This window comes from Stegostoma tigrinum, chromosome 1, assembly GCF_030684315.1.
Source record: "Stegostoma tigrinum isolate sSteTig4 chromosome 1, sSteTig4.hap1, whole genome shotgun sequence".
Classification (NCBI taxonomy): domain Eukaryota; kingdom Metazoa; phylum Chordata; class Chondrichthyes; order Orectolobiformes; family Stegostomatidae; genus Stegostoma; species Stegostoma tigrinum.
Window position 1 is genome coordinate 173,251,869 of NC_081354.1, and position 19,558 is coordinate 173,271,426.

Here is a 19,558-nt window from a genome sequence, read left to right on the forward strand (position 1 = left end):
TCTAGGGATGCCTAACCAGGGGATCTATGTCCCACTGCAACTCTCTTGTAACCTCTCCACCTGTCTTCTCCTCTATCCATCTTCGATCTGCCTCCCCCCTCTCCCTATTTATTTCAGAACCCTCTCCCCATCCCCCTTTTCTGATGATCTGTCTAGGCCCAAAACATCAGCTTTTGTGCTCCTGAGATGCTGCTTGGCCTGCTGTGTTCATCCAGCCCCACATTTTATTATCAGAGATAATGGGAACTGCAGATGCTGGAGATTCCAAGATAATAAAATGTGAGGCTGGATGAACACAGCAGGCCAAGCAGCATCTCAGGAGCACAAAAGCTGACGTTTCGGGCCTAGACCCTTCATCAATCTTGGATTCTCCAGTATCTGCAGTTCCCATTATCTCTGTCACATTATTGAATCACAGTTTGGCTTCACCATAATTAAACAATTGTCCTGTATCTAATCTGATTGAGTATTGGTAGTATTTATTGTGTTATTAAGAAACAACACAGTCTACATAATGTAGATTCAGTTTGTTTGAAAATCTAATACAGGTTGTATAAAAGCTATATTTACAGATATATATTTAGATTAGATTGGAAACAAGCCCTTTGGAGCATCCCACCCAGACTGATACCCCAATAACTCACACACCTTGAACACTAAAGGCAATTTTAGCATGGCCAATCCACCTAGCCTGCACATCTTTGGACTGTGGGAGGAAACTGGAACACCTGGAGGAAACCCACGCAGACAAGGGGAGAATGTGCAAACTCTGCACGAACAGTTACCTCAGGCTGCAATCGAACCTGGGTCCCTGGTGCTGTGAGGCTGCAGTGCTAACCACTGAGCCACTGTGCCGCTTATATTTAAAGTATATAATTACAGACTACTATATACAAAAATTCCATCGTGAATGATTCTGCTGAATTGTATATGGCAGATGGTCAACTGGTTTCATCGTACTCTTTACTCATTGTCACATTCAACTTTTAAAGCAATACAACTCAATGCAAAGCACTGTATTCAAAACCAGAAGCTTGTCCAGTGGATAGAAAACATTGAACTTGCATATGACTGGATAATGTGGGAGCCCAAACTGAAATGGGGATTTATGGTGGGGGAATGTTAATGTACCTGGATTGATAATCCAGAGAGCCAGACAAATGCTTTGGGGGTATGGATTCAAAACCCACCATGGCAGGTGATGAAGTTTGAATTGAACAAAATATGGAACAAAAAAACAGTGTAATGACAAGCCTGTAACTATTATTGTCAAAACCAATCTGGTTCACTAATTCTCTTCAGGGGAGGAAATCTACCAACCTTCCCTAGCCTGGCGTACATGGGACACCAATCCCCGAGCAGTGCAGTTTATAAAATAACCTGGAGAATCTATCAGTTTAAAGCAATAAATGTCAGTCCAAAATGGCATGCCACCAGAACAGGTGGAAATTGAACCTGAACCCACTTGGCTCTGAGAACTGGAAACCACCACTGAATCACAAGAACCTTACGTAGAAGCAGAAAAACTGAAGGCACCCCTCAAGACCACAAGAGAAAATGTTCAACCGCGTGTATGTGTATGTATGTTATGATTTTATACCACTGCTTGGTATGCAGTTAGCTGTCAGACAGGAATGCGAGATTTGGCAAATGCTTTGCATTACTCAAGAATACAAACCTGATCAACAAAATCTCGGCGTACAGCAATGATCATTTTCAGCTATCATTAACTGCTGAAAAGAAAGAAAATAAAATGAATGCTAGCCTTGCTAGTGATGACCATGTCTCATACAAGAATGAAATGAATTGCGTCTATATATTGCTTCATCAAGTCGGAGAGAAATTTTATGGACAGTTTCACCCAATGAAATCCAATAGCAAAGATACCACCAGTTGGCAGACAGTGAGATTCCATTGAGATGAATGACAAGTTCATATTGAGGAAGAGGGTTCTCTATGACTATGCAGTACATCTCATTCTTTCTCAAAGTCTAGTTGCATCAATTGTCCTGTGTCTATTCTGATTCAGTATTGGTTGCATTTATTGTGTTATTAGGAAACAACGCAGTCTACATAATGTAGATTCAGTTTGCTTGAAAATCTAATACAGGTTGCATAAAAGCTATATTTACAGATATCTAAGATATATATTTAAAGTATGTAATTACAGATTACTATACACACAAATTTCATCACCAGTGCTTCTGCTGAACTGTATATGGCAGATGGTCATCTGGTTTCATTGTATTCTTTATTATTGTCACATTCAACTTTTGAAGCAATTCAACTCAATGCAATAACGGATGAAAACTGGGTTTGACATCTTTTCCAAATGTTTGAACTTCTGGCTGTAATAGAACATAAGAACATAAGAACTAGGAGCAGAAGTAGGCAAGGCAGCCCCTTGAGCCTGCCCCACCATTTAATACAGTTATGGCTGATCTTTTTGAGACTCAGCTCCAATTACCCGCCGACTCACCATAAACGTTAATTCCTTTACTGTTCAAAAATTTATCTAGCCTTGCCTTAAAATTATTCAGTGAGGTAGCTTTGACCACTTCACTGGGCCGGGAATTCCACAGATTCACAACCCTTTGGGTGAAGAAGTTCCTCCTGACCTCAGTCCTACATCTGCTTCCCTTTATTTTGAGGTGATGCCTGTGGCCCTAGTTTTACCTGCTTGCGGAAACAACCGCACTGCCTCCACTGTAGCTACTTCCTTCATAATCTTATATGTTTCTATAAGATCTCCCCTGATTCTTCTGAATTCCAATGTGTATAATCCCAGTCTACTCAGTCTCTCCTCATAATCCAACCTTCTCAACTCTGGAATCAACCAAGTGAATCTCCTTTGCACCACCTCTAGTGCTCATATATCTTGGGATGCAAGCCAGTATTGGGTGTTTAAGTTGAGAGAAATACTTTGAGGGAGAATAAAATGCAGGAGGAGAACATGAGAATGTGACAAAGAACTGACAGAGGTGCTTTGGTTTGCATCAATTTAATCAGGCTATCTGGATATACAAAGTCTTGCATGGGAATTTGCTATTTCTGACATTTGACCTGTCTCACTGGAGAGCCAGTGATACCGCTACCACATTCATTCTAAACCCACCCAACTTGATTTAATGCCCTTACCAAGAATTTACCTTCTTGGTATCAGTAGCTTTATCATTTTGAGGTGAAATAAACTTTGAAGGGGTGCCAGCCAATCAGACACCAACAGCACCTCTGCAAGCAGTGGTGAAAGCCGGTATTGCAGGAGACCCAGACTGCATGATTGTTTCTGGAAACTGGAGGGAAGCTCAGCAGAGCAGATTCACAAGAATCAGCCAGGGACATGCTGGCAATGGGGCGACTGGGGAGAGGGGAATTGGTCACAAGCACAGGTAGGGGTTTTCACCCACACTATCGGTGGATTTCTCCATTGGCCATTGGATGTGATATCCCCCCCCCCCCGCCACCCAGCATTAGGTCATAAGCATACACAGCACAGTTTACCCAACAGCTTAGCCATCCAGAGCGGCCACTGTCCACCAGAATGATGGCAAGATGAGACGCCTGAGTGGCCACTTAAAGGCCTTAACTAGCTTCTGGAGAGAAAGGATAAAATGATTTTTAAAAAAATGTTAAAAAAGATAACAGGGTTGACAGGAAGATAACACGGTCTCCATGCTCCACTTACAGGCCCCTCTCCCACTCTCCCAGCTTGCCTCGGTGGAAGCATTAAATTTTACATCGCACTGGGATTTGGAATCATCAATTTTTCACTCAGAGGTGAAATTGCTATCGTCTGTAAATGTTAAATCTATATGAATATATAAAAATATACAACGTGAATCAAGAATGAACTACTTTATAGCTTCAACTGTAGCTGTAAGATAAACTCGCATGCACAAACACTTCACTCAAATCCTTCCATTTAATTTAATTGATTTAATATTAAAACTTTGATGACTTGCAATACACAGGAATATTTAATATTTCTCCATCTGCTTTATTTACTGAGCAAGCCTTTATGCAGTCAGCTTTTTTTTCCTCTTCATCTTAAGCCATTTATAGTGGTGTTTTTTTAGTTATTTAACACAGACTTTGCAGAATTAATCAGCATCCAATCTTCAGTGCATTCTGTGACAATAAGACAAGCTTGGGTACCCTTTAAAAGCATGTTCAGGCCTTAAGGCAGAAACAAAGACTAGAAAACAAATCTCAAATGCTTTACTTGTGTATTTTTTTTTCTCTCCTATCCAGTTATGCCTCGTTTTGCTGAACAAGTGGAAGTTGCAATTGAAGCACTGAGTGCAAATCCCCCACAGGCTTTCGAGGAGAATGAGTTCATAGATGCCTCACGTTTAGTTTACGATGGAGTACGTGACGTAAGGAAAGCAGTGCTGATGATAAGGGTATGCCTACAAACTGTTTACTAAGTTTTAAGCATAAAGGCTGGATGATTTTTCAGAAAGACAGTACAAGAAGGCATAATTTCAGATATAGGTCACAGTAAGTGCGGCAACTGTGAGCTGATTTTCTTAATGTTTCAGAATACTTTCTTTTTTAAGATCACATACCATTCATTCTAACTGAGGAACTGCTACCACAGTGCACAGCACCTTTTAAACTTTCACCAGTCTTTATTTAAACTGACTCCCAGTTAAAGCAATGTTTCAGAATCACACTCCTATGTGAGACTTTTCACTTCCAATCTCGACTGGTCAGTGAGGCACTGGAAAGATGGTTGTTTGCAGGCTGTGACATGGGTGAAGACAAAAAGAAAAAAAAGTCAGATATCTCTTGGCCATGTTACCCCTGCTACATTCAAAAAGCACAATTTGAGGCTGGCAAATCAGAGCCATGGTGGAGAAAACACTACTGTCGTCACATTTCAGCATTCAGTGTTGGTAAGTGGCGAGACCATTTTACTTGCCAGACTATCTTTTATTATGTCCCTTGAAATTGAGAATTAAAAGCTGATATAATGGGGACCATTTACCCAATGTAGATTTGCATGAAGACCTATCTGGTTCACTATTGTTCTTTAAGGAGAAATCTCTGTCATCTTGACCTGGTCTAGCATACATGTGACTCCAGCTCCATGGCAATGTGGTTGACACTTAACCTCCCTTTGGGCAGTTTAGGGATGGGCAATAAATGTTGACTCAGCCAAATGCTGCTTGGCCTGCTGTGTTCATCCAGCTCTACACTTTGTTATCTCAGCCAGTCACTTCTTCATCCCATAAAGAAATTAAACAAATATTGCCAATACTAAGTTTTCATTTGCTTTCTTTTGTTATTTTTGTGAAGTTAAGTGGTGCTGACAGACGTCCAGATAAGTGTTGTTTATGGGTTTCCTTATTCACAACATTTTGCGAATGGGTGCTCCATTGAATGCATTGCTAGACTACATCAGAGCCTGTTAAGAATCATTAATGTAACATGGGACTCTAGACCAACTAAGGGAGCAGGTTGAGAGTAGAAAATGTGGCCATTCAGCATAGTATTGGCTAGCCCTGGCTGGAAAGTTTTGTACTTTTACTCACTCATCGGATATATGTGTCGCTGGCTGGGCCAGCATTTACTGCCCATTCCTACTTGGCTTTGAGGAGATGGTGGTGAACTGCCTTTTTGAATCACCACAATCTATATACAGTAGCTAGAGCCACAATGCTGTTAGGGACGGAACTGTGTGCTCTCAGTGATGCAAAGGGAATGGTGATACATTTTCAAATCAGGGTGATGAGTGACTTGGTGGGAAGACTTGTAGGTGGTAGTGTTCCCATATATCTATTGCCCTGATCATTCTGGGTGCTAATGGTTATAGGTTTGGAAGGGGCTACCAAAGAATTTTTGGTAAATTTCTGCAGTGCATCTTGTCAATGGTACACACTGCAGCTACTGAACATTTCTCCCTGGGACTCTCTCTAGAAATAAATTCATATGAAAGTTCCCCTCTAAGCCACCTACCATCCTGACTTGAAAACGTATCGCTGTTCCTCCACTGTCGTTGGGTCAAATCCGCAGAATTCCCTCCTTCGTGGCCTAGTGGGTTAACCTGCACGACAGTGATTTAAGAAGGCTGCTCACCACCACCTTCTCAAGGGCGATTAGGCATGGCCAATAAATGCTGGCCCAGCCAACAATATCCATGTTCCACATTGAATAAAGAAACAACCACCAATGATGCTGCTTTCACACTCTTGCCATTAAGCACCCAACATGGCCAACTTCACAATCTTCCAGCTAACTTCACCAATCAGAAAACTAATCGCCCTTTCCATAGTGATAAGGCGAAGATTTTTTTTCCGTACAGGGGGTTGTGAGTCTTTGGAACTGTCTTCCTGAAAAGGTGTCAGTAGCAGATTCTTGAGTATTTTTTAGGCAGTGGTAGATAGATCCTTGGTAAACCAGGGACGGAAATGTTAACAGGAATAGACAGGAATGTGAATTTATGATTACAGTCGGAATGACAAAAGCAGTAAATCTCCCAACTGAGACTCACTGCTCCAAATTCTCTTGCATACTTCAAAACAGAAGTTCACTACAACCTGTACATTCAAACCCTGGTACAACTGGTTTGTCTCTGGATCAGAGAGTGCAAAAACTGCAGATGCTGGAGTCAGAATCAATGTAATGTGGAGCTAGGGGAATACAGCAGATCAGGCATCATCAGAGGCGCAGGAAAGTCGATGTTCCAGGTTCTGTGAAGGGTCCCGGCCCGAAACGTCAACTTGCCTGTTCCTCTGATGCTGCCTGACCTGCTGTGTTCCTCCAGTTCCACACTGTGTTGTCTCTAGATCAGCCATAATCTAATTAAATGACCATGATGTGGAGATGCCAGCGTTGGACTGGGGTAGACAAGATCAGAAGTATCACAACATCAGGTTATAGCCCAACAGCTTATTTTGAAATCACAAGCTTTCAGAGTTGCTGTTGCTTTGTTAGGTCACTTCTCACTTCACCTGATGAAAGAGCAGGGCTTTGAAAGCTTATGATTTCAAATAAACCTGTTGGACTATGACCTGGTGTCATGTGATTTCTGACCTAACTACATGGGAGGTTCAAGGGACTGAATGCCCTGTTCCTACTCCTTGTTCATGTGCAGCTGATTCGGTGATTTTGACTATCAACCTGACAACCATTCTTCAATCTCCACTATTTTTATAACGAATAAACATTGTTCAAAGAATATGATAAAAATAAATTTAGACTGTAATCAAGTTTGCTTATTTTACCCAAAGTCATAAGTGAATTACTTTCCAGTTTGCAAGGTGGCTCACAGATTACTTGTTTTTTAAAAATAAATTATTTTTCCCTGCTGGCCATGGAGTTTTGAATGCATAAGCTTTGTCTTGCTAGTCAACAACTATAACCATTGATTAGAAATGTCAGTATATCTCCTAATTGGCAAGTGATACTAAGTTTAAGGAAATCCAAATAACTGGCAATAGATTGATCAAAAAAAATAAGGGTTTAGACAGTTTGGGGAGCTGATGGGTGGCAGTCATTATTGAACAGGGAATAATGTAAGACTACAACATTGAAAATTCTGTGATTATGATCCTTGTCTTAACAAGTGAGCAATTTTTCATGCGCAGTAATATTCCCAATTATTGTAGCAGTAAGCATTGTGAATTTTAAAATTAAGAGGGCGATTCACACACTGAGGCCAGCTGTTTACACTTACACTTGCACGCACAAACACACATGCACAGTTGCAGACACTCAAACATACATACACATGCACACATACACACACATACAATACACACCACACAAACAAACATGCACACACACAGACAAACATATCCACAAACAATCTTAAGACTGTCTTGTACCAGCTTTTATTTAAAGCAGAGGTCATGTAAATCTGAGGATTCTCAGTATGCTGTAAGACTTGTTTTAGTCAAATCTGAAGGAGGCTGGGTCTCAGATGAACTCGAAGTTGGAACATTGAAAGAGTTGTTCTTGCTGTTGTTACCTTTGTTACTTAGATTACTTTCCATGGCGTTCTAATGGAATTCTATCTATAGTACAGCCTTTCGCTGTTTTAAAAGCAGGTAGAAGAAAATAGTGTTTCATTTCAGAGATAGTAAGAACTGCAGGTGCTGGAGTCAGAGATAACACAGTGTGGAGCTGGGGGAACACAGCAGGCTAGGCAGCATCAGAGGAGCAGGAATGTTGACATTTCAGGTCAGGACTCTTCTTCAGATTTCCTCAGGGAGGATGTTCCTGATGGTGGGTGTGTCCAGAACCAGGGGTCACAGTGTGAGGATTCGGGGTGGATGCTTTAGGACAGAGATGAGGAGACGTTTCTTGACCAAAAGATTGGCGATCCTGTGGAATTCATTACCACAGGAAGTAGTTGATGCCAGAACATTGAACGTATTCAAGAGGAAACTAGATATAGCACTTGGGCGAATGGGATCAAATGTTATGTGTAGAAAGCAGGATTAGGCTATTGAATTGGACAATCAGACATGGTCGTGAAAAATGGTGGAAAAGGCTCAAAGGGCCGAATGGCCTCCTCCTGCTCCCATTTTCTGTGTTTATATGTTACTGTGTTTTGAGACAAGGGATTAGTTTCAATTCACAAAAGAAACCAGGAAATCCTGAGGGGTCATATTTTTCTAGCCTTTTTTGTCCATTTTGGGCAATAAAGAATAAGTTTGAAATTTACAAGATACTGGGACAGAACACAGGGAAAAGTCCTGGCAAAATTGATGTACAGTGTTCAGGTCCATTGTTCCCTGAAGGCGGCAACGCAGGTCAATAGGGTGGTCAAGAAGGCATATGGCATGCTTTCCTTCATTGGACAGGGTATTGAATACAAGAGTTGGCAGGTCATGCTGCAGTTGTATAAGACTTTGGTTCGGCCACATTTAGAGTACTGCGCACAGTTCTGGATGCCACATTACCAAAAGGATGTGGATGCTTTGGAGAGGGTGCAGAGGAGGTTCACCAGGATGTTGCCTGGTATGGAGGCACTAACTATGAAGAGAGGTTGAGTAGATTAGGATTATTTTCATTAGAAGGACAGAGATTGAGGGGGGGGTCCGGATTGAGGTGTACAAAATCATGAGGTGTAGAGACAGGGTGGATGGCAAGAAGCTTCTTCGCAGAGTGGGGGACTCAATTACTAGGGATAATGAGTTCAAGGTGAGAGGAGGAAAGTTTAAAGGAGATCTGTGTGGAAAGTTCCTTACGCAGAGGCTGGTGGGTGCTGGAACGCGTTGCCAGCGGAGGTGGTAGACGCAGACATGATAGTGTCTTTTAAGGTGTATCTGGATAGGTACATGGATGGACAGGGAGCAAAGGAATACAGACCCTTGGAAATAGATAACAGGTTTAAACAGAGGATCTCGATCGGCGCAGGCTTGGAGGGCCTGTTCCTGTGCTGTAATTTTCTTTGTTCTTTGAAAAGAGAAAATAACGTTCAACAGGACACAGCTGAAGGATTGAAGGATGCTGCTGGATACACTGCTGAATGGTTGAATAGCTTTTGGTGGCATTAAGGACAGCAAATAAAATCTTGAAGCATATAGTACAGGAAATGGAATATAATTCCTTAAAAGAGGCACAAGTTCTGTACAGTCCTCGTCATTGTATTATGACAGAGGAGTCCAGACATTGTAAAGTGTACAGAGAACAGCAATTAAATTAATATCTAGGATTAGGCAGCTGAATTATGAGGAGCAGGTGTGGAAACCAGGAGTGTTTACACAGGAAGAGAAAAGACTCAAAGATAATCTTACTGAAGTTAATGCTTAAAGGGCATTGACAAGATAAATATTAATCAGTTTAACTTCGTCACATACTGAACAGCATTCTCCATTTTATAATATGCACTTAAAATATTTAACTATAAGTTTTAGACAATAATCCACCTCTGCAGGAATTACTTAGCGTAGTATTCAAGGTCTAAGCACTTTCAGCTGCTTCATCAATGACCTGCTCTCCATTATGGGGCCAGAGTGGGGACGTTCGCCAATAATTGCAAAATTCAGCTTTATTTGGGACTCCTCATGTTCTGAAATGGTTAATGTCCAAATACAGCAGGACCGCAACAATATTCAGACTTGGGCTGACAAGTGGCAACTAACACTCGTGCCACATAAGTTTCAGGCAATAAGCATTTCCAACCAGAGAGAATCCAACCATCGTCACATGACATTCAATGACATTACCATCACTGAATTTCCCCATATCAATATCTTTGGGTTACATTGACCAGAAGCCATATAGGTACTATGGCTTTAGGAAGGGTGAGAATCCTGCAATGGATAACCCACCTTCTGACTTCTCAATGCCTGTCCACCATCTACAAGATGGAAGCCAGGAGTTAGTGTAATATTCCCAACCTGCCTGGATCGGTGCAGCTCTGAAAACACTCAAAAAATGTGATATCATCCAGGTTAAAGAAGCCTGATTGATTGGCACCACGTTCTCAAGCATTCATTCCCACCGTCCCTAATACACAGTAACAGCAGTGTGTGCCATCTACAATTTGTACTGTCAAAATTAATGAAGAATTCTTAGATAACGCTTTCCAAACCAATGACTGCTGCCTTCTGAAAGGATAAGGGCAGCGGACAGATAACCATGATCTGCAAGTTTCAACTGCAAACGTACTGATGTAGGAACACATAGAATTGTGTGCCTACAAATTAAAAAGAAGAGTAAGCTATTTTGCCCATCATTGAAATTCATTTGATAAGATCTTGGCTGATCTGCTTGAAGCCTCAACTGTATTTTCCTACCAACCCGATACCCTTTGCCTTTTATTCTCGTCGAGGATTGCAAATTTTCAACAACGCTGCCTCTGCCTCTCCCACCTATCTTTGAGAAGCAAATTCCACAGAATACCAATAATCAAACATTGTCACTGTTTTCACCATAAATGGGGCCCCATTATTTTTAAGGTATTCAGCTCCACCCTGTTGAGCCCTACTGATGAATTTCATTAGGATGACTCTTGGGTCTTCTAAACCCCTACATTTAAAATGGAAGAAAACAATGTCTTTGTACAAAGTGTACATGGTGTGCATACAAATTTATTAGAATTCTTTGAGGAAGTAACAAGAATGATAGAGGAAGGCGAAGCAGTGGATTTAGGATAACTTTTAACCAGCATATGAACTGGCTCTCTCAATAAACTGGCAAAGATTGTATTTCTCAAATACCAGAAGTTTACTGTATTATTGCAATCCCAGTGATGCCCGAGTCGTCAGCTGAGGGTGCGAGTAAGTAGGCTGTCTGCCAATAATTTTTATTTAAAGCTAACTTGCATTATTATTCAAGTGACTTACACTGTAAATAAAGTAGAACAATGTGATGTGTACACTCTTATTATGTTTCTACTTGGTGGTGTGTTTTATGCCACTTAATAAGAACCCATAGTATTGAAGCTAGTATATTCATAGAATCCTACAGTGCAGAAAGAGCTCATTGAACCCATCAGGTCTGCACCGACCTTCTGAAGGTCATGCCACACAGACCCGGCCCCTCCATCCTATCCGCAAATTTACCATGACTAACCCACCTAACCTGCACACCCCAGGACAATACGTGGACATTTACCATGGCCAATCCACGTAGCCTGCACACATCAGCACTGATAAAGGATTGGTTCACCAATAGAAGAGAGAGAGTTGGGTTAATGGAGGCATTTTCAGGGTGACAACCTGTGACTAGTGAAGTGCCGTGGGGATCAGTACTTACGATATTTACAATACAAATGTATAAATTACAAAAAGCTAGCCTACGAGCTCAGTCACAGAGAAGACAAATGTTGGCCTTTATTTCAAAGGAATTGGAAGATAAAAGAAGAGAGGTTTTGCTAAAACTGTACAAAGCACTAGTCAGACAACAGTTGAAATACTGTGAACAGTTTTGTGCCCCTTATTTAAGGAAAGATATACTGGCATTGGAGATAAGATATATAGCCCATAGCCTTGCAGGTTACAGTGCTTCAGGTGCTGACCCAGGTTCCTCTTAATTGAGTTAAGGGTTTTTGCCCACCTAATTGGACAACGATGAAGCTTTGCAAGAATATCTGGAATGTAGAGTGAATCTGAAAAAAGAGATTAAGAGGGCTAAGAGAGGACATGAGATATTGCTGGCAAACATGGCTAAGGAAAATCCCAAAGCCTTTTATTCATATATAAAGACCAAGAGGGTAACTCGAGAAAGGATTGGCCCACTTAAGGACAAAGAAGGAAAGTTATGCGCTGAGTCAGAGAAAATGGGTGACATTCTTAACGAGTACTTTGCATCGGTATTCACCAAGAAGAGGGACATGACAGATTTTGAGGTTAGGGATAGATGTTTGCTTAGTCTAGGTCAAGTTGACATAAGGAAGGAGGAAGTGTTAGGTATCCTAAAAGACATTAAGGTGGACAAGTCCCCAGCTCCGGATGGGATCTATCCCAGGTTACCGAGGGAAGTGAGAGAGGAAATAGCCGGGGCCCTAATAGATATCTTTGCAGCGTCCTTAGACACAGTTGAGGTCCCAGAGGACTGGAGACTTGCTAATGTTGTCCCCTTGTTTAAAAAGGGCAGCAAGGATAATCCAGGTAATTATCGACCGGTGAGGCTGACGTCAGTGGTAGGGAAGCTACTGGAGAAGATACTGAGGGATAGGATCTATTCCCATTTGGAAGAAAATGGGCTTGTCAGTGATAGGCAACATGGTTTTGTACAGGGAAGGTCATGTCTTACCAACTTAATAGAATTCTTTAAGGACATGACAAAGTTGATTGATGAGGGAAAGGCTGTAGATGTCATAGACATGGACTTCAGTAAGGCGTTTGATAAGGTTCCCCATGGCAGGCTGGTGGAGAAAGTGAAGTCACATGGGATCCAGGGTGTGCTAACTAGATGGATAAAAAACTGGCTGGGCAACAGGAGACAGAGGGCAGTAGTAGAAGGGAGTTTCTCAAATTGGAGACCTGTAACCAGTGGTATTCCACAGGGATCTGTGCTGAGACCACTGTTGTTTGTGATATATGTAAATGATCTGGAGGAAGGTGTAGGTGGTCTGATCAGCAAGTTTGCTGATGACACTAAGATTGGTGGAGTAGCTGATAGTTGAAGGGACTGTCGGAAATTACAGCAGAATGTAGATAGACTGGAGAGTTGGGCAGATAAATGGCAGATGGAGTTCAATCCGGGCAAATGCGAGGTGATGCATTTTGGAAGATCAAATTCAAGGGTGAACTATACAGTAAATGGAAAAGTCCTAGGGAAAATTGATGAACAGAGAGATCTGGGTGTTCAGGTCCATGGTTCCCTGAAGGTGACAACGCAGGTCAATAGGGTGGTCAAGAAGGCATATGGCATGCTTTCCTTCATTGGGCATGGTATTTAGTACAAGAGTTGGCAGGTCATGTTGCAGTTGTATAGGACTTTTGTTCGGCCACATTTGGAGTACTGTGTACAGTTCTGGTCGCCACATTACCAAAAGGATGTGGATGCTTTGGAGAGGGTGCAGAGGAGGTTCACCAGGATGTTGCCTGGTATGGAAGGTGCTAGCTATGAAGAGAGGTTGAATAGATTAGGATTATTTTCATTTGAAAGACGGAGATTGAGGGGGGACCTGATTGAGGTGTACAAAATAATGAGGGGTATAGACAGGGTGGATAGCAAAAAGCTTTTTCCCAGAGTGGGGGATTCCATTACTAGGGGTCATGAGTTCAAAGTGAGAGGAGGAAAGTTTAAGGGAGATATGTGTGGAAAGTTCTTTACACAGAGGGTGGTGGGCGCCTGGAATGCGTTGCCAGCGAAGGTGGTAGACGCAGACACATTAGCGTCTTTTAAGATATGTTTGGACAGGTACATGGAAGGGCAGGGAGCAAATGGACACAGACCGTTAGAAAATAGATGACAGGTTAGACAGAGGATCGTGATCGGCGCAGGCTTGGAGGGCCGAAGGGCCTGTTCCTGTGCTGTAGGCTTCTTTGTTTCTTTGTTTTTTTCTTTGACTTTTGGGTGAAAATATTTTTCCTCACAACCCAGACTCCCAGGATACCACCTCTGACAGTGATGCAGATAGCTCACTCGATCTACTTACCAATTTTGTTCAAATTAACAATACCCATGTGGACTCCAGTCATGTCATTTGTTTAACCACTTTCTCAAATAAAATGAGAAAAATTTTCTATGTCCTTTTCATTAGACTTTGGTAACACTCGGACACATTTGAACAGATCCCCAACAGTGTTTTGACTACAATGGGTTTTCTCATCATCACTATCCTCAACACTATTCCCACCTTCCCCTGTGCCATTTTAAGTTGACTTTCTTCTTTCATTGCCAAATCCTGAAATTCATAACCTATCACTTTCTCCCTCCCTTCAGGTAAGGCCTTCCTTTCCTTTTCCTGTTAATTTCAATCATAGTTCAAACTGTTTCGTTTCCTTTTCTCCAAATTTTTCCCTCGCCATTGCCTTTCATTCAAGCTGCTTCATTTGCAATTTCCAATGATTGTGAATGCATTCCTGCCAATTGTAAATGCAGAGCTTCTGCCACAGTTACCTCCCCTTCCCTCTCAGACACAGTTAACTCCAACTTCAGCTTGCTTACCATTTCGAAGGTTTTGCCTTGTTCACATGCTGTAAAATACTGAAGTGACTTCTTCCACCCCCCGTGAAACTCGTAGCAACTGAAACAGCCATTACTCCATTCAGCACTCCCTGTTTAAACCAACCAAATGCTATGCCCAAAAATAAGGCATTCATCACTCACTGCCTTTGAGTCCAATAATCCTGAATCCAACCTGGAATTGGAGATTTTGATCCTGACAGGAACCTCTAATATGTTATGGACTAGACCAAACCCCCTGCAAATATCTCAAAAAGATAGCTTAGATCCTAACTCTTATCTTATTGAAAAGCAAACATAAAGTGTTCCAGATGTAATTTTTGAACACAATACTTGGCTTTAAGCATAACACACTTTGTTTTTGCATCTAGTTAAAAAACAAACAAAAGAAATAGGAATTGTTATAACTTTAATTCTATTGGAAAGTATAACAGCGTAATAGATTTTTCACTACTAAACAGCAACTGTTCCATAACAATATATTAATATCCCATAAACATTCCATTGGCAAAAGCAACATCAGTAAAACAGGGAGATAGCAAGAACTGCAGATGCTGAAGTCAAATCAATATAATGTGGAGCTGAAGGAAAACAGCATCGAAGGAACAGACAGTCAACATTTCGGGTTGCACCCTTCATCAAGACAAATTGTCTCACATGCAATTCTGGCTGCAAAAAGAGAACCCCAGCTTTTAGCTGCCACAGAAAAGAGAGAGGTGGAGAGAGAGACAAGAGAGGCAATTTCCACAGCTAACTTCCAAACTGCAACAGCTGTTGAAAGAGAAACTAAAACCCAGGTTCTGTGGGAGCCTGACTCTACCCATTTATACTGTTTCAATTGGTCCAACTGAAAAAAGAAAATTCAAGCCGTCACAAGCTGTTTATTGGCTTGGAACAGGCCACTCAGTATCTGTCTTCAGAAAACAAAAACAGGACAAATTACACCTCTTAAACCCACCGTATTGTCACAATCTTAATTGTGACATAGTGCTGTGAAGACAATCTGTCTCTCAACTTCGACAAAACAAAAAAACTGATCATTAACTTCAGAATGAAAGGAAAACATGCCCCCATCTACATCAATGGAACTGAGATTGACAGAGTGAAGAGCATCAAGTTGCTCAGAGTGACGATAACTGACAACCTGTCCTGGGCCTGGACTCCCCACATGAATGTGACAGCCAAGAAGGAACAACAATGTCTCTTCTTCCTCAGGCAGCTCAGGAAATTTAACGTGCAGAGGGTCCCTCGCCAACTTCTACAGATGGACCATTGAAAGCAGACTGTCCGGGTGCATAACAGCCTGGTATGGCAAATGCTCTGCCCAGGGCTGTAAGAAACTACAGAAGGTGGTGTGCACAGCCCACACCATCACAGAAGCCAACGTTCCATCCATGGACTCCACGTACTTGGCTCGCTGCCATGGAAAGATGGCCAACATCATCAAAAACCCATCACCCATGGTAATGACTTTCTACAAGCTCTTCTGTCAGTCAGCAGATACAGAAGCTTGAACTCACATAGGCAGGTTCAGGAACAGCTTCTTTCTGGCCATGATCAGGCTGTTGAATGGACTGTAGCCTGAAATAATGTAATATGCAATGTAACTTGTATGCCTCTAAGTCTTTTTTATCTGTACCTCCTCTGCTTCCTGTGAGCTGCCTGTACGGCTCATAAGCAAAGATTTTCACTCTACTTCAGTACACATGACGATAAAATCAAAATCAAGTCATCTCGGGAAAACAGTCTGAGTCTATGCATTTTTCCTCACTGCTACAATTTTTAACATGCTTGTAAATCCTCTCTGCACCCTCTCACATACAATTATGTTCATCCTGTAATGTGGTGAGACTATACAAAAATTTCCAGTTGTGACCCAAACAGTATTTGATATAGTTCTACCATAACAGGACTGTTTTTCTGTTCAGTATCTTTCCCAATGAAATAAAACATCCTTTCTGTCTTCTTTACCACCTCATACATGTAAAAAACTATTTATTTTACTTTCTATTCTGTTTAGCTAATTCTAAGAGATGATATTGGCCTGGGTTGGATGAACCATATAGCAATACAGGATGGAAACAGACACTTCGGTCCAACTCATGCATGCCAAACAGTTTTCCTAACTGAACTAGTCCCATTTGCCTGCATTTGGCCTATCTCCCTCTAAACCTTTTCTGTTCATGTACCTGTCCAAATGCCTTTTAAATATTGTAATTGTATCCACATTTAATACAATCTTGCGATAGCTGAATAGATTAGCCATAGAACGGATTTAAATTTTAGATTTAGAGTTAGATTTATTTATTTGTCACATGTACTAAGTATAGTAATACATAAGTACAGTGAAAAGTGCACCGAGTCACCATTCTCTGGCACCCACTTGGTTACAAAAACCAGAATTAAAAGATTTTAACAGAGGCAAAAGGTAAGCAAGATAAAAGATAAGTCCAGATCTGAGTCACAAGCCCCATCTCCATAATAGTGCAGGCAGCACTCGAATTGCTAGGGCACCCGGGAGGCCGCTGCCACCACCATGCAAAAGGTCCACCATCACTGCTGATTGCTGCTGCCTCACCGGCCTGCTGTGACCGCCGAACCGTCCCACTCTGGACTTCAACAGCACACACTCGATCTGCCGTCGCTGCAGGACATGCCTGCATATTCAGGTCCAGCTACGCAGTTCCTGGTCACGACCCGACTCCTCCTTTACTCCTTAGGTAGGTAGTTAAAAGGGTGGGGAGTGAGTGGGGATAGAATTACTACAGAGAGGAGAGAGAAGAGAAAGAGAAGAAGAGCCGAAAGGGATAGCGAGCTGGCAAGCAGAGTGGAGCTCCAAATGGACCCGCTTACCCTGTCACCATCTTGCCAACATGGTATGCATGAATGGAATGAGGAGGATGAACTGTAACATTATTGTCATTGGTTCATCTGAATTGAGAATGATATCTGTTAGGCACAACGAATCTTCAGATACCTGAGGAGCCCATTTTGGAATCCACAAGGTTTTCTGCAGTGGGTCATGATGCATGGGAAAATGGAACTCGGAGCTCTGTATTGCTTTTCTTCTCCTTCCTTTGCCACCACAATTTCACCTTGTAGTCGAGCCACTGAACCTTGATGGAGCAGGAAGGTGAATGAACATTACAACCATGGGGTCCATGAATAGTATAACAATGGAGTTGATGAACACTATTACCAGTTGTAACATTGTCTGAGTCAGTGCACTTTGCTTAGCATCAGTCATTGGATTTGGCAGTGCTCCAGAGGATCATTACATCTGCCAACTCATGCCCATACCTCATTCCAGCCTGCAATCGTCCACCCATATCTGATTATTTAACTCCCCTTATGTAATATGTATTTTGTTGATTTATAACACTATTACTTCAGTCATTGTTTTCTTAATTGCAGCAAGTTAAAAAGAACAAGTTATGAAATATTTGACATTTCTGAGCCGGAAAGAAGTTGAACATCAATAAATCCTCCCCAAATTGTTCTCCCTTCAGTAGAAGATGTTTACTTAATATTTTATTTTTTCTGAAAGGATGAGTTATAAAGGCTGTATTATGTGTTGTGATAACAAGTTGCATTTGTTCTTATTTATCATGGGTTGTGGGTGTCATTGGCTTGCCTATCCTTAATTTATTTTCACATTCTTAGTTTGCAGATTGGTTGAGATTTTCTCATTTGAATTCCTTTTAACCATAATTGAATTCCAGCAGCCAGGGTGAGAGACTTTCCCTTTCTTGACTTGTTTCTCATTTGTTTGACTGCTAGCTACATGACCCCTAACACTCAGGGTGAGAAACGTCTTTACCTGCAACACAGGGGTAGCTAGTTGTTAGTTATTCGACTGTAACCTTCAAGTACATTGGTACTCGTAGCCAGGCTGGTGCACACAAAACCATTCAGCCCTACTAACACACATATGTAGAATTGAAACTTGTTTCTTTAACACTTGTGTTTTGCATTCTTCAAAGGGAAAAATGCAAAATGTGTCTACAATTTGGGATATAATCGACAGGCTTGCTATTGAACAGGTGGTCGGCAGTCCCATTTATCTTTGTAGTCATGAAAGGTCACAATACAGTTTGTTTTAACTTGCCTCCTCACCATCTTTATGGGTTGTTGTTTGAAGTTCACTTCTCTTCCATAGGTCTGACATTCAATGGGGGCCTCCAGTTCTCATTAGACAGCCACTTATTTACATTGGTAACCATATTTGGTTGCATCAGCCATCTTTTAAAAATCCATTTTGATTTGAAAATTATATAGTCCTGAGTACCTCAGGATTCTGGCCTTGACCACTTGCTAGTCAAGTGGATTGCTCAGTCCTGAATGTCATCAGCCTTCATGAATGCTGTTGGAGCTGCATTCATCTGGGCAAGTCGAGACTATTCTATCAAATTCCTGATGTCAGTCTTGTACCCACAGATGGACAGGCTTTGGAAAGACAGGAGTTGAGTTATTCACTGCAGAATTCCCTGCCTCTGACCTGCTCTCACAGCCACAGTCTGCATTTGACTGATCAATTCAGTCAATGGTAATCCCAAAGTTTTGGAGTAGATTTGTAACCCATTTGTGTGTGTTGAGGTTGGTTGGCTCGCCGAGCTGGTTTGTTGTTCCACAGACGTTTCGTTGCCCTACTGGGTAACATCCTCAGTGCAACCTCCGATGAAGCGTCGGTGTGTTTTCCCGCCTGGTTTTTAAACTCTGGAGTCCGTTGAGCTGGATTGGCTCACTTCCAGTTTTCCTTCGTAGTGGAATGTGTATGGGGTCAAATTCTATGTGTTTATTAATGGTTTTCTTTGTGGAGTGCCAGGCTTCTAGGAATTCCTGTGCCTGTCTCTGCTCAGCTTGTTCCAGGATTTTAGTGTTGTCCCAGTCGAAAATCCCACAAATGTTGATATTCAGCACTTAAAATGCTATTGAATATCAAGGGGTGATGCTTTGATTCTGT

At 41.7% G+C, this 19,558-nt stretch overlaps 1 protein-coding gene across 5 annotated transcripts in view; it reads left to right on the forward strand.

Annotated features, from left to right (window-relative positions):
* The window catches only part of ctnna2 (catenin (cadherin-associated protein), alpha 2), a 1,331,223-nt gene that overhangs the window by 1,037,212 nt on the left and 274,453 nt on the right, over positions 1-19,558 (forward strand). For all 5 annotated transcript variants that reach the window (XM_059650313.1, XM_059650312.1, XM_059650318.1 and 2 more), the window contains exon 13: positions 4,252-4,403. In XM_059650313.1, coding sequence (XP_059506296.1) covers positions 4,252-4,403 — 152 coding nt within the window. The remainder of the gene's footprint in view (positions 1-4,251; positions 4,404-19,558) is intronic.